Here is a 23,670-nt window from a genome sequence, read left to right as displayed (position 1 = left end):
TCCTTACTCTTGTATTTTATGTTTTGAGACAAGGTCTTTCACGAGTCTCAAGCTCACAGACGAGGTTAGGATGGCTGTCAAGTGAACCTTTGGGATTGCCTGATCCAGCTCCCCATGGCTGGAATTGGAGGTGCATGGCTGGCTCTTTATGAGATCTAAGCTGGAGTTGCATCGCACAGACTTCGCCAACTGAAACATCTCCCGTTCTCACAGACATCTTATTTCACTGGTGCAGTGTCTTTTTAAATCTCCAGTGCAGCACATTTCTTTTTAAAAGTACAGTTTAATGAATGTTCACGGACTAGCGGCAATACAGGGGCATAAGATTCATAGGAACTGCACGTCTGCTACCCCGAAGGCTTCCCTGTGCACTCTAACATCTAGCATCTGCCCCGAAAGGTGATACCCACTGCCACTTGCTTCTTTCGAGATTTATAGAATCATGCTTTATGTATCTGCAGTCTCTGCCTTTCTCTGTGCCTCTTTGCAACGTGTCCATGGTGCATTTATTACCAAAGTGCAAAGACAGGATGAGGATGGTTAAATAGCTTGGTCAAAATTACAAGGCTGGGCAGGTTCTGGATTTGAACCCAAGGAGTCTGCATTTCCATGCACTGAGCTAAGAGTCAGTATAGACTTTGCGCAGAAGAGCACGGTTTATGACGGCCTTCTTAGTTGGTGCACCGTCATCCTTTGGGATGCAGTTGTAGGGAAGCTATCTTGGCTGTAGATGCCTCTCCAACTGCCTGCTCGATAGGTTGGCTATTTTTAGCTCTGCAGAAGACAGAAATGCACCGGAGGTGGAGTGGGTGACCAAATGGAAAACCCTTGAGCTGGGAGTCATGTGGGAGAGTCCAGGGGAAGTTCAGGACACCGGGTACAGCCTACTGTCTGCAGAGGAGGGCTCAGAAGCTCTCTGGTGTGTGGATGCTTTAGAAGTTAGCCTCTGGCCCTCCGACATTCCAAGCTTCCGTTTCTTTTTTTTCTTTTCTTTTCTTTTCTTTTTTTTTTCTGTCTTGTCAAACATGTGCCTGCCTCAAAGTACTGGTCACTAGTCCTTTGAAGATAGAGGGCACGGTAAGAAAGGAGGAAGCCAACACATAGTCTACTTTAAGATACAGATAAAATTTTTTATAAATTGGATAATTTCAAAGTTGAAAATATCCCAATAATCCTGTAAATAACTTTTATAGACAATTTACCTAAATGTCCAGTTTTTATCATTTTCTAACTTACTGTGCTTTTCACACACATTTATATCTATATCTGTACTTCTGTTTAGACTCGTCATTTTTTACTCCTTACCACTTCAGGGGATAATCACTGAGAACAAAAGTATTCTTTATGCTACATATACCCATAGTACAATCATGAAATGGAGAAGAATCAAACACTGGTTTGACTCGACAAACTGATCCCCAGGGCTGAGGATGTAGTTCAGTGGTTAGAGCGCTTGTCTTGCATGCACTGTGGGTTCTGTCCCCAGCACAGCATAAACGTGGCCATAGTGGTGAACACCTGTGATCCCAACACTCAGATAGCAAAGGCAGAGTGAAGAAGTTCCACATCATTGTTTCTCTGTGGAGAGTTTGAAACGAGCTCTTGTCTCACCACAAAACAAAACAAAGAAGGAAAAATTTACCTCTAGTCCACTTCGGTTTTCTTGGCCCTTCTGTAAGCCCAGTGCAGCATCCTGCTTTCTGATAGCTGTTCCGTGTCTCTGGATTTTTCTAGGGTTCCCCTTAGTCTATTATTTTCCTTGGTTTAAAGAAAAAACATTACGTGTGTGGGCATCTTTCCTGCGCGAACCTCTGTGCACCCTGTGAACACCTAGTGCCTGCAGAGGTCAGAAGGGGTGTCAGATCACCTGACCTGGAATAAAGATGGCTGTGCCATGTGGGTGCGGAGAACTGCACCTGGGTCCCCTGCAAGAGCAGCCAATGCTCTTAACCTCTGAGCCATCTCTTCAGTCCCTAATCTGTTACTTTCTGATGTGCTATCATATTGAGAGACAGGCTGTACTCTCCGGTAAGGGAAATTATTCAAGTGCTGAAGATTCCTCAGGGGACCACTTTGGAAGGACCAAGATGAGAGGAAAGAGTTCTTTAGATTCTTAAGTGAATATAGACTGATGTATTCTACATATATACTAACGAATGTTTGTCTTTCACTTTCCTTGCTTATTTGGATCAGATAGTACCCTGAGCGATATTAGTAATCTCTGTTCAGTTACTGTATGACTGTTAAGACACATTGTATTTCAGAAGCTTATATCCATTGACATCCCATTTAAATTTAAAAAATAGTGTTCAGTGGGTATAGGTATATGTAGAGGCCAAAGGTCAACATCAGGTGGTGTCTCTTGAGAGTTATCTACAGCTTTTTCTGAGACAGAATCTCTCACTGGGATCTGGGCAAGTCCCAGACAGCCTATCACCTCAGCTTCTTCAAGCTGGGATTAGACACACAGGCACCACTCCTGGCATTTTTGTGTTCCCATGCTTGCACTCATCGCCAACACTTGGCTGACTGAGCTATCCCTTCTGGGCCCAGTATACTGCTTGTTCTTTGTTGGTTCTTCTTTTCTTTTCTTTTCTTTCTTTCTTTCCTCTCTTTTTTTCTTTATTTCTTTTTCTTTCTTTCTTTTCTCTCTTTCTTTCCTTCCTTCCTTTCCTCCCTCCTTTCTGCTCCTCCCCCTTCCCCTCCCTCCCTCCTCCTCCTCCTCCTCCTCCTCTTCTTCCTCCTCCTCCTCCTCCTCCTCCTCTTCTTCTTCTTCTTCTTCTTCTTCTTCTTCTTCTTCTTCTTCCTCTTCTTCCTCTTCTTCCTCTTCTTCCTCTTCTTCCTCTTCTTCCTCTTCTTCCTCTTCTTCCTCTTCTTCTTCTTCTTCTTCTTCTTCTTCTTCTTCTTCTTCTTCTTCTTCTTCTTCTTCTTCTTCTTCTTCTTCTTCTTCCTCTTCTTCTTCATTTTTTTGGTCAGCGTGGCACAAACTAGTTATCTGGGAAGAGGAACTAAGAGAAAAAGCCTCCATCAGACTGGCCCTATAGACCAGTGGTTATTTTATTGCTGCTTCAAAAACTGTAATCTTGCTATTGCTCTGAATCATAACATAATTATCTGCATGTTCCAATGGTCTTAGGTGACCCCTCTGAAAGGGTCATTCAGCTCCAAAGGGCTGGGACTCATAGGTCGAGAACTGCCATCACAGGCAGATCTTTGAGGCGTGTTCTTGATTAATGATTGATAGATGAGTGTTTGCTCGATGTGCACACTGCCACTCCAGAGCAGGTGACCGTGCGTTCCGTAAGAGAGCAGGCTGAGCAAGCCAGGAGGAGCAATCCAAAAGCAGTACCCCTTCATGGTCTCTGTGTCACTTCCTGACTCCTGGTTCTTGCCTTAAGTTGCTGCCTTGGCTTCCCTCACTGGGACCCATGAAATCTAAACCAAATTGATCCCTTCTTTCTCACTGCTGCTTTTGGTTGTTGTTTTTGTTTATTTATTTTTTGAGAGAGAGAGAGAGAAAGTCTCTTTACATAACCCTGTCTGTTCTGAACTCATTATGCAGACTAGGCTGCCTCAAAGTCACAGAGATCCTCCTGCCTCTGCCTCCAGAGTACTGAGATTAAAGACAAGCACCACTATTCCCAGCCCTGGTCATGGTGTTTTGTCACAGCAACCGAACCCTAGCTGAGACACCCACCACCTCAGTTTTTATTCTGTTGGCTCAGGAGTCCAGGTTCAGATCACACGTAAAATAGCCAGCGCTCCCACACGCTCCCACATACAGGATGTCTTCAGGTGCTCTTCTCCAGGTTTTACCTTTCTGTTCTCCTCCCTGTCTCTGCTTCATGTGTGTGGCCCACAGGTACTCTGACTCTCCCTGCTGCTGCCTGGGTTCTCTCCTGCTGCTGCCTGGGTTCTGGTACCTGCCTTTCCTCCTCTGGTCTGGGCATTCTCTTGAGACCTTTCTACTGCCTTACAGCTTGGTGACCGTGTCTCACTGTTTTACTCTGACCCTCAATTCACAGGTAAGAATCATGCATCACCTCTCCCTCTTTTATGTATTGTATTGTTTTAAATAAGTTTATAGCATGTGTTTAGAAAAAAAAAGATATGTGCAAGAACACTGAAATTTGTGTTTATAATTGATCAAAAGAAAAAACAAAACAGGCTCTGGGTGAATTAAGACATCAATTAAAATACTTTTTTAAGTCAAAGATAAATACAGATGTTCAAATCCCTTACTGGCTTAAAAATGGTTATCTAACAGTGTACTTTATAGTTTTCTTTTCCTCCTTTAGATGTCAATCTTTTGTTTAACTTTGTTATTTTCTGCTACTGTTCAGAAACTAGATTTTTAAGTGGTATGCTATTGATTCTCTTCAGAATTCTCGGTGCCATCTAATGGATTTTAGACCTCATAGTGAAACTGCATTGCAGGCACAATGTAGATAATTAAGATTTAATAACCTGGGTGTGATGGCACAGGCTCCCCTTATTTAGGAGACAGAGGCAGGGGGATTTTAAATTCCAGGCCAGCCTGTGCTACCTAGAGAGACTGTGTCTCTAAAAACCGAAATCCAACACAAACTGGCGAGAGGACGCAGCAGGTACAGGTGCTTGCTGCCAAGCCTGACCATCGAGTTCAGTCCTCGGGACACACATGGAGAAGGAGAGCACTGACTTCTGCAAGTTGTCCTCTGACTTCCACAGGCATGCCATGGCACTCCTGTACATGTGTGCACGCACACAGACACACAGGTACAGAAACACAGACACACAGGCACACACACAGACACACAGGCACACACACAGACACACAGGCATACACAGACACAGACACACATAAAGACACAGGCACAGACACACAGACACAGAGAGAGACACACACAAACACAGACACACAGACACATAGGTAGACACAGACACACAGACAGACACAGAGAGATACACAGATACATAGACACAGACACACAGACACACAGGTAAACACAGATACACAGACAGACACAGACAGATACACAAACACACAGACATAGACACACGCAGAGACAGACAGACACACACACAGACACAGAGATGCATAGACACACAGGTACAGACACACAGGAACACACAGACAGACACACATAAAGACACAGGCGCAGACACACAGACACAGACACACAGGCACACAGGCACAGAGAGAGAGACACACACAGATATACACAGAGAGATACACAGACACACAGGCACAGAGAGAGAGACACACACAGATATACACAGAGAGATACACAGACACACAGGCACAGACAGAGAGACACACAAATACAGACACACAGACACACAGGTAGACACAGACACACAGACAGACACAGACAGATAGACAGACACACAGGTAGACACAGATACACTGGTAGACACAGACACATAGACAAACACAGAGATGCATAGACACAAAGGTACAGACACACAGGCACAGACAGAGAGACACACAGACACAGATACACAGGTAGATACAGACAGACAGACACAGACACACAGGCATAGTTACACACACATACAAATAAACGAACGTAATAAACATGTAAAAAAACAAAAGAATACCCTTATCAAATAGCTTGTTGTCAGTTCTCTGTGAGCCTGTGCCTCTTTCCTTTAAAATGCATCAATGGAAATCAATAGTGTGAACTTGTCCTCACTGATGGATGGAAAAGCTTGGTCTCACTAACTCCTGAAACGTTAGCCATTGCTTGTCACTCAGTGGACATTGGGCTTCTTGGCTGTAATTATATCTGTTAAGTCTTTGCATTTATAACAGGTTTAAGCACAAAGCTGCTAGATAGAGCGTGGGCTCTGTGCGTCTCTCGCTGAAATTATTTAAAAAAAGAAGACCTCTTATGGAGCAGAAGAAATATCTCTCTCAGTGGTTAAGGGCACTTGTTGCTCCTCCAGGGGCCATGTTTGGTTTCCAGCACCACAGCAGGGGAGATGATGGCATGAGCTAGCTGGATTCTGAATGTAAGGAAGTTGAAGAATAGGTAGAGATGGGACAGCCTGTGTGTCTGTATCTGTATGTCTGTGTGTCTGTCTGTGTGTCTGCCTGTGTGTCTGTATGTCTGTGTGTCTGTCTGTGTGTCTGCCCGTGTGTCTGTATGTCTGTGTGTCTGTACCTGTGTATCTGTGTATCACTGTGTTTGTGTCTGTCTGCCTGTGTCTGTGTTTCCTGCTTCACCTTCTGTCCCTAAGTGAGCGTTGGAGTGTTAAAGTATATCGTTAATGTGTTAGCATGGCATATCTCAGGGGCATAAGAGGTAACAACATACAGTTCCACTCAATATCACCATTGGTTTTCTTTCTTTCAGAGAATTAAGGATGGCAGCACCATTGACTCAGTTAAAACGATCTGTGTGGGGGATCATATCGAATGTATAAACGGAGAAAATATTGTTGGGTGGCGTCACTTTGAAGTCGCTAAGAAGTTAAAGGAATTGAAAAAGGAGGAACTCTTTACTTTGCAGTTAATAGAACCCAAGAAGGCATTTGGTAAGTGGTGTGTGTGTGTGTGTGTGTGTGTGTGTGTGTGTGTGTGTGTGTGTGTGAGAGAGAGAGAGAGAGAGAGAGAGAGAGAGAGAGAGAGAGAGACAGACAGACAGACAGACAGACAGACAGACAGACAGACAAAGAGAAACTGGCTTCTTCCCCTTGTTTATCTAAGAGTCAGGATACTGCTGTGTGGGGCCCTGCACTTTTAGCACACCATCTTGTCCACCGTACTAGGGAAGAACAGACTATTACAGACAGCATTACTTAGAAGGAGAGCAACTATGGAAGGGGGGAGAAAAGTTGCCCATCGAAAGACCTTTTTCTTTTTCTTTTTCTTTTTCTTTTCTTTTTTTTTTTTTTTTTTGGTTCTTTTTTTCGGAGCTGGGGACCGAACCCAGGGCCTTGCGCTTCCTAGGTAAGCGCTCTACCACTGAGCTAAATCCCCAACCCCAAAGGAAGGACCTTTTTCTAAAGCAAGTTCTGTATTTGCAGAGTCAGATGTCCAGCGAGGGAGCTGGAGATGGGGCTGTGCCACCCTCTGCTATATTGTTTCACTGTGCTGAGCAGGGAGATTTCTGACGGGGTTCTTCAAACTCCAGTTGTTTTCCAGGGACCCAAGTAGCAGAGGCTAGCTTTGTATGGAAGTGGTGCTCAACACGGGTCATCCGTCATCCGTTCTGTTTGACAGACTCAGAACACTTTCTCCTTGACATTTAGAGTTTGGGACGTCATGAAGTGACTCCCTCTTTCCTGTCACATCTGGTTTTAGCCACAGCAGCTGTGTCTCGACTCTTGCTGACACCTCCAGGACCATTCCATGGTGTGAGAATGTGCCAGCTTCTCCTGCTACTGAGCACTATTTTAATTCGTGAAGTCCTCATGCCCGGCGGTGCTCAAACATCTTCAGGAGAATGATCTGGGCCTGCCCTGACTCATCCCTGATCCCGCCCCCCACACCCTGTGTTCTTGCTGATGCCCTCATAACACAAATATTTTTTCTAACTTGTCTCTAACATTTTCCCCGCCTCAGGGCAATGGGTGAAATTACATATTGCCCTCCTCCTTCCAGTGAGTGACAGATCGCCTCTGTATCCATGGAGTTAGGAAGTACTCCCTGTTACCAAATGATTGTTGGTTAATAGAAACGCAGTGGGAATTGTGTTGCACGTAGGAAACAGTTCCACTAGAAGGCTGAGAGAAGCGTGCTTGCGGCCTCATTGCTTCTCAGGGACTACGGTGGGAGCTCACAGTGGTGCTGCCAGACTCCTGCCTATGTGTCAGCCCCCATGCCTTTCTCCCCCTGAAGAAAGCAAGGCAAGCACGGACCTCTCTGTGGCGGCCCCTTCCCACAGGGCTCCTCCAAAGTTTGTTCTTTACACTGATGGGAGCTGGGGGGCTTCCGTACATTGTCCTACACAATGCAGACTCTTTGTAATGCAGAGCTATTCTCTGTATAACTTAAGAAATCGAACTTCTCCCTATGTTTATCTCTAACACTGTTTCGTTAGGGTTTGTTGTTGTGAAGAGACTCGATGGCCATCATAACTCTTACAGAGGGAAACATTTAATCGAGGCTGGCTTACAGTTTGAGAGGCTCAGCCCACTGTGGCAGGAAGCATGGCGGCATGCAGGCAGACAAAGTGCTACATCTTGATCTGCAGGCAGCAGAGGAGATTGTCCCACGGGGCATGGCTTGAGCATATATAAGGCCTCAAAGCCTGCCTCTACAGTGACACATTTCCTCCAACAAGGCCGCACCTCCTTAGTGCCACTTCCCATGGACCTTTGTGTTGTAACTCAAGCTGCTTTCAAATTCACTGTATATGGAGGATGATCGTGAACTCCTGATCCTTCTCCCTCCCTTCCAAGTACTGGAGTTACAGGCATCTACCATCACATTCAACTGTTGTCGTATCCGTGGAAACCCTTGGAGTCCCTGTGTCTACATGGGACGTTGCTCATTCCTGTTCCTTGTTGCTGGACTGGATGATAGTTTCGAGTCTTACCAGGGTCGTTGTGCTTAGTTATACTGTTCTATGTTCTGTGATTAACCCTTGCCCTCCTCCTTCAGTATCGGAGATGTGTAGCAAATACCCCTATGTGCTCAGTCTCTCTAGAACCTTCTGTAGAACCTTGTGGAGTCCATTGACACACGGAGGAAAAGCTCCTGAGTGAGTTTTTCTCACAGGAAGATATTGTGTTAGAGACCACGCTCTGCTGGTGCTGGGTTGGGATGTCTGCAGGTTCGTGTGGGAGCAGTGGCTGGGTTTTTCTCCACGAGCTGATGGTCTGCAGGTATTTTCCTTTCAGTGAGATAATACTTCACTGTGGCCCCAGCATGGGGGTCTCTCTCAGAAGGAAGCCCTGCCACTCAGCCACCTTCTGACCCTGGGTTTTTGCTGCTCTGCTCTTTGTCCTTGGAGTAAGGTGAAGTGATTTGTTGTTTCTCTGGCTTTTCCTTGGTGTGTAGGTTTTCTGAGGGAGGCAGGTCTCCTGGTTCTCTTGGTCCCTGTCATATTGTCTGGGTATTTTCCTTCCTTTCTTCATGCATTTCCTAGAACTATTATTGATGTAGGGCCAGGAACTCAATTTTTTTTTCTTTTTCTTCCCTTCTTTGTTTCTTTCTTCCTTTCTTTCATGTCTTAGTCAAAGTTCCACTGCTGTAAAGAGACATCATGATTAAGGCAATTTTTTTTTTTTGGTTCTTTTTTTAGGAGCTGGGGACCGAACCCAGGGCCTTGCGCTTCCTAGGTAAGCGCTCTACCACTGAGCTAAATCCCCAACCCCGGCAATTTTTTAATGTATTTATTTATTATATATGAGCACACTGTAGCTGTCTTGAGACACACCAGAAGAAGGCATCAGATCCCATTACAGATGGTTGTGAGCCACCATGTGGTTGCCGGGATTTGAACTCAGGACCACTGGAAGAGCAAGTTAATGCTCTTAACCACTGAGCCATCTCTCCATAAGATTATGGCAATTCTTATAAAAGAAAGCATTTACTTCATGTTGGCCAATAGCTTCAGAGCTTTATTCAATTATCATCATGGCAGGGAGCATGGCAGCACTCAGGCAGAAATAGCTGAGAGTTCTAAATCTGGATCTGCAGGCAGCAAAAACATGTAGCCTGGCTTGGGCTCACCTCAAAGCCCACCCCCAGTAGTAAACTTCCTCCAATAAGGCCACACTTCCCAATCCTTCTCAACTAGGGCCACTGCCTTACTATTCAAATGTATGAATCTATGGGGGCCATTCTTATTAAAACCACCACAGGGATGAAGGAAAAAACATTCCATTGCCTGTTCTTGGACTATATATATGGAGTTCTTGGATTCTCTAATTGTCTAGAATGTACTAATACTCTAACTTTTTTGGTTTTGGTAGATATCAAGAGTATACTGGTACATTTCTTTCAACAGGTACCTTCTGAACCATTGGTGTGTGCTGATTTTAGAGTGCTAATGATTTAAGAGTAATGATGTCGGCCATTTATTGATAGCTTACCCTATACCATCTGTGTATTGTACTCTTGGGATATGCTAAGATCCAGACGTACAAGTTCCTATCTAGTCAGGTGAGATGAACATGAAAATGAATCAAGTGACAAGGCACTCCTAATCCTAAATGCTGTCACTCCCTGATGAGTAAACATTCAAATCTAGGAGCTGGTGACTAAGTAGTCAAATATATGAACTTCTCAGGGGTCATTCTCATTCAAACCACCACAGTGATCAAGAACTTGTGATCTTGCGGCCTCTAAGTTCCAGGTGCTGAAGTCACAACTGAGTACTAATGTGCCCTGTTTCTGCAGTGCTAGGGATTGGGACCAGGGCCTGGAGTACGCTCCACAGCACTCCACTAACTGAGCTCCATTCCCAGCTCCAGGGAAAACTTTGTTACAAACACTGGTCTGTGTCAGTTACAAACGTTTGTTTGTGTGTACTAATAGTATACATTGTACACGATCATGTATCCATTTCTTACCCAGACACAACGAAACCACAGCTTCTAGGCTGGAGGACTTCCCTACTGGGAATGTGAGGCGAAGATTTCCCCACGGTTTCCCCTGGTTAGTTGCTGTCTGATCCGGTTTTCTTTCTTGATCTGGAGCCTTCCGTGCCCTTGTCATGGCAGCCTTCCAGCCCTTATCAAGTGTTGCCTGGAATGTCTCTAAAGATACTTTTTTAGGGCTTGGCTCGTTCCTTTCTCCTGTGCCTGTGTAAAGAAAGGGACATAGCTTTCGCCATGAGCTCAACCCCTGCTCATGGCAAACCCAGACTGCCGCCAGCTGTGAAACCCAGTTGAAACCACTCTTGAAAGCAGACCAGACTGACTGGTTCCTTTTCCCAGGAGACCTTTGAACTGTTGGGGATAACTGCTGGATCAGTTTAAATGAGTCTTAACTCATTTACCCTGGAGAATCTGCCCGATGTGTGACTTTTACCCTTTGAGCAAGGAGGCTCCCAGAATGAGACCTGTGTTTTCCCAGTCAGAAAGGGAGTTGGGAGGAAATGGTTTCCTCTTACGTCTGCGGGTCAGATTAGGGGGAGGGGAGTTAGGTTTTGTCTGATTTTAGAGGATTCCTCAATGCGAAGCTCTCTCTCTTAACATCAGAATGGGATGTTAAGTATGTGGAACAGTGTGATTAGCCCTTGGAATGACACATTGGGAGAATGACACAGTTCTTTGTCATTTTGCTAATCGCTCTTTCAAATGCTGCCCTGTAAACCTGAGGAGAAAACTGCTTACTCCTTTTCAAACAATTAAACAACAACAACAACAACAACAACAACAACAACAACAACAACAAGAACCTTATATCCCCTTCCTCTTTTCCCTTCTTAGGGCCTCACTATGTATCCCTGGCTGACCTGGTGCTCACAGTGTAGACCAGGCTAGCCTCAATTTTTCAGAGTCAATTCCCTGGCTTCTGCTTCCTAAGTGCTTGTATTACAGAGAAGCCACATGGATCTTCAGAAGATGATTTTGACTATGCTACATTTAATATAAAAAATTCAGCTACAGATACTTTTGGTTGTTCCCTGTATGTGTTGGACTCTACAAACTACCCTGGGAACATATGAAATAACTGATAAGATGAATCCTTAGGACAGTCATCCTGCCAGGTGCTGTGTGATAATGAGTAAATGTCTTAACCTTTCGGTGCCTTGGCTTCCCTATACCAAAAGTAAAGATGCTGGTAGACTTTACCACGTTAGTCTGTTGTGAAGACTACACTGGAAAGGTTGTACAGTACTCCTTGGTACATTGAATCTTCAATATTAGCTGTTATCACACAGGTTAAGCATCCTTTACCTCAAAATCTAAAATCAGAAACGTTCCCTAACTGACAGTTTCCGAGCACGAGGCCTGACTAGGAATGGAAAAATCCCGTGCCTGACTCAATGGGTTGGGCCACAGTAAAATCACAGGTGCAACAAAAATAACGTTCACGGTGGCCTTCGGGTTATGAGCTGGCGGTGTATGAAACGAAGTTCAGGTGTAGTCTTGACTCCTGTCCCCAGCGTACCCCTTATACACAGGTAGGTATCCCCAAATCTGAAAACCTGAGAGCTGAAACGCTTTTGTCCCCAAGATTTCAGACAAGGACCCTTCAGCCTGTGCAGTCACTGTAAGGATAGAGCTTTTCTGCAAGGAGTGATTTTAGCCACAGAAGAACTAAAGGAGGCAGGGACAGGAATGGCTGGCGAGAGCAGACACTTGTTGAAACTTGGCACTGTCTCACCTCAGGTCAAATGGTGAAGGATAGCAATATATTATGACAGAAGCTACCATTCACTTTTGTCAGGGATCTCTGTCTCTCTCTTTGTCTTTGTCTCTTTCTGTCTCTGTCTCTCTCTCTCTCTTTGTGTGTGTGCACTTGTGTGTGTAATAGATGTGTGGAGGGACATGCATGTGAGTGTGGTTTACATGTTGAGACAGAGGAGGACAGTGGGTATCTCTTATACACTCTGCCTTGCTTCTTGGAACAGGGTCTCTCACTGAACCTGAAGCTCACAGTTTCAGCTGGGCTAGCTGGTCAGTGAGCTGCTGGGGTCTGCCAGTCTCTGCCCGCCAACCCTGGGGTTTGAGGGGTCTGCCTCCACGCTTGGCTTTCTTATGTAGGTGCTGGGGATTCCAACTAAGCTGTTCATACTTAACTACGAGTGCTGGATCCACTGAGCTATCTTTCCCATCTACTTTCATAAGTTTGTTCTAAGCAAGAAGCCATCCAATCCCCAAGGTCATTCTAAACTTAAAGCTGTTTTCCCAGGGCCTATGTGAGAAAGCTGCAGTGACCAGAGCAGTGACCAGAGCTGCCTCTTGCCTACTGCCATGCTGAGTCACTGTTTGCTATCTTCAAGGGCATTTACAGAAAGAGGCGAACACACTAAGAAGCCCCTAATCTCACTAGTAGGAGTTAACACTTACTAGATGTGCGACGAAGGGGAAGATGAAGGACTCTGAGCCAGGACACTGGTGTTTGCCTCTTTCGTGAGTCCTATTAGCTCAGTGATCACTGGTGTTATATGACCCACATCTGTCTGCTTTCTACTCTGTAACATCTCTGAATTTTACACGAATTATGCATGTAGGGTACTTGGACTAGGGCTTGAGTCTCAGAGATGCTGCCAGGCCTCGTGCTTTTCCGAGTTAATCCTCATACGACTCCAAGAAGACTTTCCCAGATGAGTAAACTGAGTCCTGGGATGGTTTAACTGTGCATTGAGTCACCTAGGGTGGAGTGGAGGTGTAGGGAGAGAGAAATCTGGCCAGCTCCGAGGTGTTAACAGTGTGTGTTCCTGCTTTAGAATCTCCCATAGGCTCAGAGGCTGCCTCGCTGTGATGCAGACTGCACAGTTCACTTCCGAGCTGAGTATAATAAATAAATAAACAAACATATAATATAAATGTATTATAATATAATATGTTTATATAATAATGTATAAATATAACAACTTATAAATGTATAAATAAATATATATAATGAAACATACATAATAAATAAATATAAATATAATAAGTGTGATTGGTGGGAGTAAGTGGTAAGGCTGGGTGGGAACTTCCCAAAGAGAGTGCCATGAGACAGAAGGCTATGCCAGGCTTGCGCTGATGTCAAGGACCAGAGAAAGCATTGGGCCAGCTGACCAGATGACACAGGGTGTTAGAACCATGAGAGCGAGCGGTGGTTTTACAAGAGACTTTTTTCACCCTGGCTTGGCTTGAAAGTAGACACACTGGACAGGGTGGGGCCATGATCACTGAGAACAGCCTCATTTCTTTGGATCCTGGGATGGAAATAAACTCCACCCAAACAAAACTAAGACAGAGTCTTCTCACGAAACCCACAGCTGGGGATTGGTGCAAGCATGGGCAAGTGCACACGTGTGGTGTTAGTGGGGGAACAAGGATCCACTTTTACAATTATTTCTGCTTTTTAAAAATTCTTTATTTTATGTTTTTACAATTTATATGAGTACACTGTAGCTGTCTTCAGACACACCAGAAGAAGGAACTGGATCCCATTACAGATAGTCATGAGTCACCATGTGGTTGTTGGGAATTGAACTCAGGACCTCTAGAACAGTCAGTGCTCTTAACCGCTGAGCCATCTCTCCAGGCCCTGCGCTGACATTTCTTAGGTGCGGAATTGTGGATTTACATTTCGTTAGAACACACTGTGGAAGTCCAATGGGCATTGTGAGGGGGGATAAGGGAGCAGGTAGGACTAGGTGAGAAAGGAGCTCTGTGGAAATCACACTTGAACTTGTCCTGGGACTGCGGGAAGAACATGTCTGAAGGCAGGAGGGTTTGGAAGGTGGGTGGCCATGAAGAGCACTGGCCTGTAGGAACCGTAGCAGGACAGTCTGCAAAAGCCACTTAGAATAATGTCAGGAGAGCTTGGAAGCCAGGCGGGGAACATATGCTTTCTCTGGAGGCTGAGAGTGAGACATTGCATACTGGTTTTAAAAGTGACACAAAATGAAGTTGTAGGAATTAAGTCAGAGAGCTTAAGTCAAATGCTGCTCTATATGACTAGGGAAGGGGCTTTGGTGTTTCTCTGGCAGTTTAGTAGACAGGAAATGCTAAACGCTTGGGACTATGAACTACAGTAGGGATTCCAAAGAAGAAAAGGAGGAATGTTTAAGCATAAAAGTATTTTTTTATTCTCCCAAATTAATTGTTGTCTCCAAGATTTATTGCCTCAGTCTGCTAACCTAGGCCTAGTCCTGGAAGCTTCTAGACTCCATACTATCTAATCTAGCCTAGAAGGTTTTTAGCCTGAGACCTAATGCTGACTGGAAAAGCTCCCCAGTTCTTTCTGATCTCCAGCTGGCTGGTTGAACTCAGCTGTCTGGCTCAGACGCCTCTCCCAGTTAACTGGTTCAATCTGGTTTTCCTCTTGACCCCTGAATTGCTCTGTGGGGCCTCTAACTCCAGCAGTCTTTTCTCATCTTCTGGCCCCATCTCATTCTCTGGCTTGTTCTGTGTTCACTTGTGTCTGGTTTGTTCCTCAGTCTGTCTCTGCAAAACTCTCCTGGTAAAACCCGCCTCCTTCTCCCTCTGTGCTGCTCTACTCTCCCTCTCACCTCTGCTGCACTGCTCTCCATGAACACTGCTGTATTCCTGACCGCACTCTCTTCCTCCTGGACTGTCTGTCTCTCCCCTAAGTAGTTTCCCTTCCCTCTCTCTTCTTGTGAGAGATGGCTATATTCTATCCTGTCAGGTCTTTGATTTGTCACTTTGTCTGCCACTCAATTAGACATCACTTTCTCTTTTTCTGTGAATATTTTTAATTTACATTTCAAATATTATTCCCTTTTCCCGTTTTCTAGCCATAAGCCCCTATCTCACCCCCTCCCCTTCTTCTATGAGGGTGTTCCCCCTCCCCAATCACTGCCCCTTCCCACCCCACCCCCTGACATTACCCTGCAGTACCAAGTCTTGGCAGTACTAAGGGCTTCTCCCATGGTGCCCAACAAGGCCATCCTCTGATACATATGCAATTGGAGCCATAGGTCAGTCCATGTGTAGTCTTTGGATGGTGGTTTAGGCCCTGGGAGTTCTGGTTGGTTGGTATTGTTGTTCTTATGGGGTTGCAAACCCCTTCAGCTCCTTCAATACTTTCTCTAACTCCTCCAATGGGGACCCTGTTCTCGGTTTAATGGTTGGCTGCTAGTATTCACCTCTGTATTTGACATGCTCTGACTGAGCCTTTCAGGAGACAGCTATATCAGGCTCCTGTCTGCATGCATTTCTTGACTTCATCAATATTATCTAGTTTTGGTGACTATATATATATATATATGGGCTGTATACCCAGGTGGGGCAGGCTCTGAATGGTCAATCCTTCAGTCTCTGCTCCAAACTTTGTCTCCATATCCCGTCCTATAAATATTTTTGCTCTCCCCTTTTTTTTTTTTTTTTTTTAAATATTTTGGACTACCAGGTCATATGTTTTTTTTTTTAATTTTTTTTTTTATTAACTTGAGTATTTCTTATATACATTTCGAGTGTTATTCCCTTTCCCGGTTTCCGGGCAAACATCCCCCTCCCCCCTCCCCTTCCTTATGGGTGTTCCCCTCCCAACCCTCCCCCCATTGCCGCCCTCCCCCCATAGACTAGTTCACTGGGGGTTCAGTCTTAGCAGGACCCAGGGCTTCCCCTTCCACTGGTGCTCTTACTAGGATATTCATTGCTACCTATGAGGTCAGAGTCCAGGGTCAGTCCATGTATAGTCTTTAGGTAGTGGCTTAGTCCCTGGAAGCTCTGGTTGCTTGGCATTGTTGTACATATGGGGTCTCGAGCCCCTTCAAGCTCTTCCAGTTCTTTCTCTGATTCCTTCAATAGGGGACCTATTCTCAGTTCAGTGGTTTGCTGCTGGCATTCGCCTCTATATTTGCTGTATTCTGGCTGTGTCTCTCAGGAGCGATCTACATCCGGCTCCTGTCGGTCTGCACTTCTTTGCTTCATCCATCTTGTCTAATTGGGTGGCTGTATATGTATGGGCCACATGTGGGGCAGGCTCTGAATGGGTGTTCCTTCAGGCTCTGTTTTAATCTTTGCCTCTCCCTTCCCTGCCAAGGGTATTCTTTTTCCTCATTTAAAGAAGGAGTGAAGCATTCACATTTTGATCATCCGTCTTGAGTTTCGTTTGTTCTAGGGATCTAGGGTAATTCAAGCATTTGGGCTAATAGCCACTTATCAATGAGTGCATACCATGTATGTCTTTCTGTGATTGGGTTAGCTCACTCAGGATGATATTTTCCAGTTCCAACCATTTGCCTACGAATTTCATAAAGTCATTGTTTTTGATAGCTGAGTAATATTCCATTGTGTAGATGTACCACATTTTCTGTATCCATTCCTCTGTTGAAGGGCATCTGGGTTCTTTCCATTTTCTGGCTATTATAAATAAGGCTGCGATGAACATAGTGGAGCACGTGTCTCTTTTATATGTTGAGGCATCTTTTGGGTATATGCCCAAGAGAGGTATAGCTGGATCCTCAGGCAGTTCAATGTCCAATTTTCTGAGGAACCTCCAGACTGATTTCCAGAATGGTTTTACCAGTCTGCAATCCCACCAACAATGGAGGAGTGTTCCTCTTTCTCCACATCCTCGCCAGCATCTGCTGTCACCTGAGTTTTTGATCTTAGCCAATCGCACTGGTGTGAGGTGAAATCTCAGGGTTGTTTTGATTTGCATTTCCCTTATGACTAAAGATGTTGAACATTTCTTTAGGTGTTTCTCAGCCATTCGGCATTCCTCAGCTGTGAATTCTTTGTTTAGCTCTGAACCCCATTTTTTAATAGGGTTATTTGTTTCCCTGCGGTCTAACTTCTTGAGTTCTTTGTATATTTTGGATATAAGGCCTCTATCTGTTGTAGGATTGGTAAAGATCTTTTCCCAATCTGTTGGTTGCCGTTTTGTCCTAACCACAGTGTCCTTTGCCTTACAGAAGCTTTGCAGTTTTATGAGATCCCATTTGTCGATTCTTGATCTTAGAGCATAAGCCATTGGTGTTTTGTTCAGGAAATTTTTTCCAGTGCCCATGTGTTCCAGATGCTTCCCTAGTTTTTCTTCTATTAGTTTGAGTGTGTCTGGTTTGATGTGGAGGTCCTTGATCCACTTGGACTTAAGCTTTGTACAGGGTGATAAGCATGGATCGATCTGCATTCTTCTACATGTTGCCCTCCAGTTGAACCAGCACCATTTGCTGAAAATGCTATCTTTTTTCCATTGGATGGTTTTGGCTCCTTTGTCAAAAATCAAGTGACCATAGGTGTGTGGGTTCATTTCTGGGTCTTCAATTCTATTCCATTGGTCTATCTGTCTGTTTCTGTACCAATACCATGCAGTTTTTATCACTATTGCTCTGTAATACTGCTTGAGTTCAGGGATAGTGATTCCCCCTGAAGTCCTTTTATTGTTGAGGATAGCTTTAGCTATCCTGGGTTTTTTGTTATTCCAGATGAATTTGCAAATTGTTCTGTCTAACTCTTTGAAGAATTGGATTGGTATTTTGATGGGGATTGCATTGAATCTGTAGATTGCTTTTGGTAAAATGGCCATTTTTACTATATTAATCCTGCCAATCCATGAGCATGGGAGATCTTTCCATCTTCTGAGGTCTTCTTCAATTTCTTTCCTCAGTGTCTTGAAGTTCTTATTGTACAGATCTTTTACTTGCTTGGTTAAAGTCACACCGAGGTACTTTATATTATTTGGGTCTATTATGAAGAGTGTCGTTTCCCTAATTTCTTTCTCGGCTTGTTTCTCTTTTGTATAGAGGAAGGCAACTGATTTATTTGAGTTAATTTTATACCCAGCCACTTTGCTGAAGTTGTTTATCAGCTTTAGTAGTTCTCTGGTGGAACTTTTGGGATCACTTAAATATACTATCATGTCATCTGCAAATAGTGATATTTTGACCTCTTCTTTTCCGATCTGTATCCCTTTGATCTCCTTTTGTTGTCTGATTGCTCTGGCTAGAACTTCAAGAACTATATTGAATAAGTAGGGAGTTGCTCTCCCTTTTAAGAAGGACTGAAGCATCCACACATCGGTTGTCCTTCTTCTTGAGTTACATATGGTCTATGGATTTTAACTTGTGAAATTCAAGTTTTTGGGCTAATATCCACTTATCAGTGAGTGCATACCACATGTGTTTTTCTGTGATTGGGTTACCTCACTCAGGGTGATATTTTCTAGTTCAATCCATTTGCCTATGAATTTCATGAAGTCATTGTTTTTAATAGCTGAGTAGTACTTCATTGTGTAGATGTACCACACTTTTCTGTATCCATTTCTCTGTTGAAGGGCATCTGGGTTCTTTCCAGCTTCTGACAATTATAAATAAGGCTGCTATGAACATAGTGGAGCATGTGTTTTTGTTGTATGTTAGAGCATCATTTCCGTATATGCCCAGGAGAGGTATAGCTGGGTCCTCAGGTAGTACAATGTCTAATTTTCTGATGAACCTCCAGACTGATTTCCAGAGTGGTTGTACCAGTCTGCAATTCCACCAACAATAGAGGAGTGTTCCTCATTCTCCACATCTTTGCCAATATCTGCTGTCATCTGAGTTTTTTTTTTTATCTTAGCCATTCTGACTGGTATGAGATAGAATCTCAGGATTGCTTTGATTTGCATTTCCCTGATGACTAAGGATGTTGAACATTTCTTTAGGTGCTTCTTGGCCATTCCATATTCCTCAACTGAGAATTTTTTGTTTAGCTCTGTACCCCATTTTTAATAGGGTTATTTGGCTCTCTGGAGTCAAACTTCTTGGGTTCTTTGTATATTTTGGATATTAGCCCTCTATCAGATAAAGATTTTTTTCCCAATCTGTTGGTTGCCGTTTTGTCCTAATGATGGTGTCCTTTGCCTTACAGAAACTTTGCAGTTTTATGAGGTCCCATTTGTACATTCTTGATATTAGAGCATAAGCCATTGGTGTTCTGTTCAGGAAATTTTCCCTAGTGTCCATGTGTTCAAGATTCTTCCCCACTTTTTCTTCTATTAGTTTGAATGTATCTGGTTTGATGTGGAGGTCCTTGATCCACTTAGACTTAAGCTTTGTACATGGTGATAAGAGTGGATCAATTTGCATTCTTCTACATGCTGACCTCCAGTTGAACCAGCACCATTTGTTGAAAATGCTATCTTTTTTCCAGTGGATGGTTTTAGCTCCTTTGACGAAGATCAAGTGACCATGGGTATATGGGTTCATTTCTGGGTCTTCAATTCTATTCCACTGATCTACCTGCCTGTCTCTGTACCAATACCACACAGTTTTGTTTTGTTTTTTTTTTTAATCACTATTGCTTTGTAATACCTCTTGAGGTCAGAGATGGTGATTCCCCCAGAAGTTCTTTTATGGTTGAGAATAGTTTTAGCTATCCTGGGTTTTTTGTTATTCCAAATAAATTTGCAAATTGTTCTTTCTAACTCTATGAAGAATTGAGTAGGAGTTTTGATGGGGATTGCATTGAATCTGTAGATTGCTTTTGGCAAAATGCCATTTTTACCAATGGTATTAATTGGTATTAATCCTGCCAATCTATGAGCATGGGGAGATCTTTCCATCTTCTGAGATCTTCAATTTCTTTCTTCAGAGACTCGAAGTTCTTGTCATACAGATCTTTCACTTGCTTGGTTAGAGTCACACCGAGGTATAAGGTATTTTATGTTACTTGTGACTATTGTGAAGGGTGTCGTTTCCCTAATTTCTTTCTCAGCCTGTTTATCCTTTGAGTAAAGGAAGGCTACAGATTTGTTTGAGTTAATTTTATACCCAGCCACTTTGCTGAAGTTTTTTTTTTTTATTAGGTTTAGGAGTTCTGGGGTGGAATCTTTGGGGTCACTTAAGTATACCATCATATCATCTGCAAATAGTGATATTTTGACTTCTTTGTATCCCTTTGACCTCCTTTCATTGTCTGATTGCTCTTGCTAGGACTTCGAGAACTACATTGAATATGTAGGGAGAGAGTGGGCAGCCTTGTCTAGTCCCTGATTTTAGTGGGATTGATTCAAGTTTCCATTTAGTTTAATGTTAGCTACTGGTTTGCTGTATATTGCTTTTACTATGTTTAGGTATGGGCCTTGAATTCCTGATCTTTCCAGGACTTTTGTCATGAAGGGGTGTTGAATTTTGTCAAATGCTTTCTCAGCATCTAATGAAATGATCATGTGGTTTTTTTCTTTGAGTTTGTTTATGTTGTGGATTGCGTTGATGGATTTCCGTATATTGAACTATCCCTGCATCCCTGGGATGAAGCCTTCTTGATCATGATGGATGATAGTTTTGATGTGTTCTTGGATTCAGTTTGCAAGAATTTTATTAAGTAATTTTGTGCCGATATTCATAAGGGAAATTGGTCTGAAGTTCTCTTTCTTTGTTGGGTCTTTGTGTGGATTTGGTATAAGAGTAATTGTGGCTTTATAGGAGGAATTCGGTAGGGCTCCATCTGTTTCTATTTTGTGGAATAGTTTGGACAGTATTGGTATGAGGTCTTCTATGAAAGTCTGGTAGAATTCTGCACTAAATCCATCTGGTTCTGGGCTCCTTTTGGTTGGGAGACTTTTAATAACTGCTTCTATTTCTTTAGGAATTATGGGATTGTTTAAATGGTTTATTTGATCCTGATTTAACTTTGGTTTCTGGTATCTGTCAGAAAATTGTCCATTTCCTCCAGATTTTACAGTTTTGTTAAATATAGACTTTTATAGTAGGATTTGATGATTTTATGAATTTCCTCTGATTCTTTTGTTCCTTCTCCCTTTTCGGTTCTTTTTTTTTTTTTCGGAGCTGGGGACCGAACCCAGGGCCTTGCGCTTCCTAGGCAAGCGCTCTACCACTGAGCTAAATCCCCAACCCCTGGTTTTTTTTTTTTTTTTTTTGATTCTTTGTGTAGTCCTTTTTGTTTTCACTTGGTTGATTTCATCCCTGAGTTTGATTATTTCCTGCCTTCTACTCCTCTTGGGTGTATTTGCTTCTTTTTGTTCTAGAGCTTTCAGGTGTGCTGTCAAGCTGCTAGTGTATGCTCTCTCCTGTTTCTTTTTGGAGGCACTCAGAGCTATGATATTTCCTCTTAGCACAGCTTTCATTGTGTCCCATAAGTTTGGGTATGTTGTGCCTTCATTTTCATAAAATTCTACAAAGTCTTTAATTTCTTTTTCTATTTCTTCATTTACCAAGTCATCATTGAGTAGAGTGTTGTCCAACTTCCATGTATATGTGGGCTTTCTGTCATTATTGTTGTTCTTGAAGACCAGCCTTAGTCTGTGGTGATTTGATAGGATGCATGGGATTGTTTCAATCTCCTTGTACCTGTTGAGGCCTATTTTGTGACCGATTATATGGTCAATTTTGGAGAAGGTACCATGAGGTGCTGAGAAGAAGGTATATCCTTTTGTTTTAGGATGAAATGTTCTATAAATATCCATTAAATCCATTTGGTTCATAACTTCTGTTAGTTTCACTGTGTCTGTGTTTATTTTCTGTTTCCATGATCTGTCCATTAATGAGAGTGTGGTGTTGAAATCTCCTACTATTATTGTGTGAGGTGCAGTGTATGTTCTGAACTTTAGTAATTTTTTTTTAATGAATGAGGTTCCCTTGCATTTGGGGCATAGATATTTAGGATTGAGAGTTTATCTTGGTGGATTTTTCCTTGATAAATATGAAATGTCCTTCCTTATCTTTTTTGATAACTTTTGGTTGAAAGTTGATTTCATTCAATATTAGAATGGCTACTCTAGCTTGTTTCTTCGGATCATTTGCTTGGAAAGTTGTTTTCCAGCCTTTAGTCTGAGGTAGTGTCTGTCTTTGTCACTGAGGTGTGTTTCCTGTAGGCAGCAAAATGCTGGGTCCTCTTTACGTATCCAGTCTATTAGTCTATGTCTTTTTACTGGGAAATTGAGTCTGTTGATGTGAAGAGATACTAAGGATCAGTGATTGTTGTTTCCTGTTATTTTTGTTGTTAGAGGTGAAATTATGTCTGTGTGTCTCTCTTCTTTAGGTTTCGTTGCAAGGAAATTACTTTCTTGCTTTTTCTAGGATGTAGTTTCCTTCCTCATGTGGGAGTTTTCCATCTATTATCCTTCGTAGGGCTGGATTGTAGAAAGGTATTGTGTGAATTTGGTTTTGTCATGGAATATCTTAGTTTCTCCATCTATGTTAATTGAGACTTTTACTGGATATAGTAGCCTAGTCTGGCATTTGTGTTCTCTTAGGGTCTGTATGACATCTGCCCAGGATCTTCTGGCTTTCATAAGCTCTGTTGAGAAGTCTGGTGTGATTCTGATAGGTCTGCCTTTATATGTTCCTTGACCTTTTTCCCTTACTGCTTTTGATATTCCTTCTTTGCTTTGTTCATTTGGTGTTTCGACTATTATGTGAAAAGAGAATTTCTTTTCCGGTCCAATCTATTTGGAGTTCTGTAGGCTTCTTGTATGTTTATGGACATCTCTTTCTTTAGGTTAGGGAAGTTTTCTTCTATAATTTTATTTAAGATATTTACTGGCCCTTTAAGTTGGGAGTCTTTACTCTCTTCCATATCTATTATCCTTAGGTTTGATCTCCTTATTGTTTCCTGGATTTCCTGGATGTTTTAGATTAGGAACTTTTTGCATTTTACTTATCTTTGATGGTTGTGTCGATGTTTTCTATGGTATCTTCTGCACCTAAGATTCTCTCTTCTATCTCTTGTATTCTGTTGGCGATGCTTGCATCTTTGATTCCTGATCTCTTTCCTAGGTTTTCTATCTCCAGGCTTGTCTCCCTTTGTGCTTTCTTTATTGTTTCTATTTCCATTTTAAAATCCTTGATGGTTTTGTTCATTTCCTTCACCTGTTTGGTTGTGTTTTCCCGTAATTCTTTAAGGGATCTTTGTGTTTCCTCTTTAAGGGCTTCTACTTGTTTAGCTGTGTTGTTCTGTATTTCTTTAAGGGAGTTATTTATGTCCTCCTTAAAGTCCTCTATCATCATCATGAGATGTGATTTTAAATCCAAATCCTGCTTTTCTGGTGTGTTTGGATATCCAGTATTTGCTTTGGTGGGAGAACTGGGCTCTGTCGATGCCACGTAGTCTTGGTTTCTGTTGCTTAGGTTTCTGCGATTGCCTCTGGCCATCACG

The 23,670-nt window shown here is 43.0% G+C and overlaps 1 protein-coding gene across 2 annotated transcripts in view; it reads left to right on the top strand.

Moving 5' to 3' along the window:
- Positions 1-23,670, top strand: part of Gipc2 (GIPC PDZ domain containing family, member 2) — a 79,458-nt gene that overhangs the window by 31,858 nt on the left and 23,930 nt on the right. The window contains exons 2-3 of one of the 2 annotated variants that reach the window (XM_039102808.2): positions 3,863-4,025; positions 6,342-6,522. In XM_039102808.2, the coding sequence (XP_038958736.1) occupies positions 3,863-4,025; positions 6,342-6,522 (344 nt within the window). The remainder of the gene's footprint in view (positions 1-3,862; positions 4,026-6,341; positions 6,523-23,670) is intronic. The other variant, NM_001037210.1, reaches the window with a different exon arrangement.

The sequence above is a fragment of the Rattus norvegicus genome, chromosome 2, assembly GCF_036323735.1.
Source record: "Rattus norvegicus strain BN/NHsdMcwi chromosome 2, GRCr8, whole genome shotgun sequence".
Lineage (NCBI taxonomy): Eukaryota > Metazoa > Chordata > Mammalia > Rodentia > Muridae > Rattus > Rattus norvegicus.
Note: the sequence above shows the minus strand (reverse complement) of the source record. Positions and strands in the feature narration are given on the sequence as shown.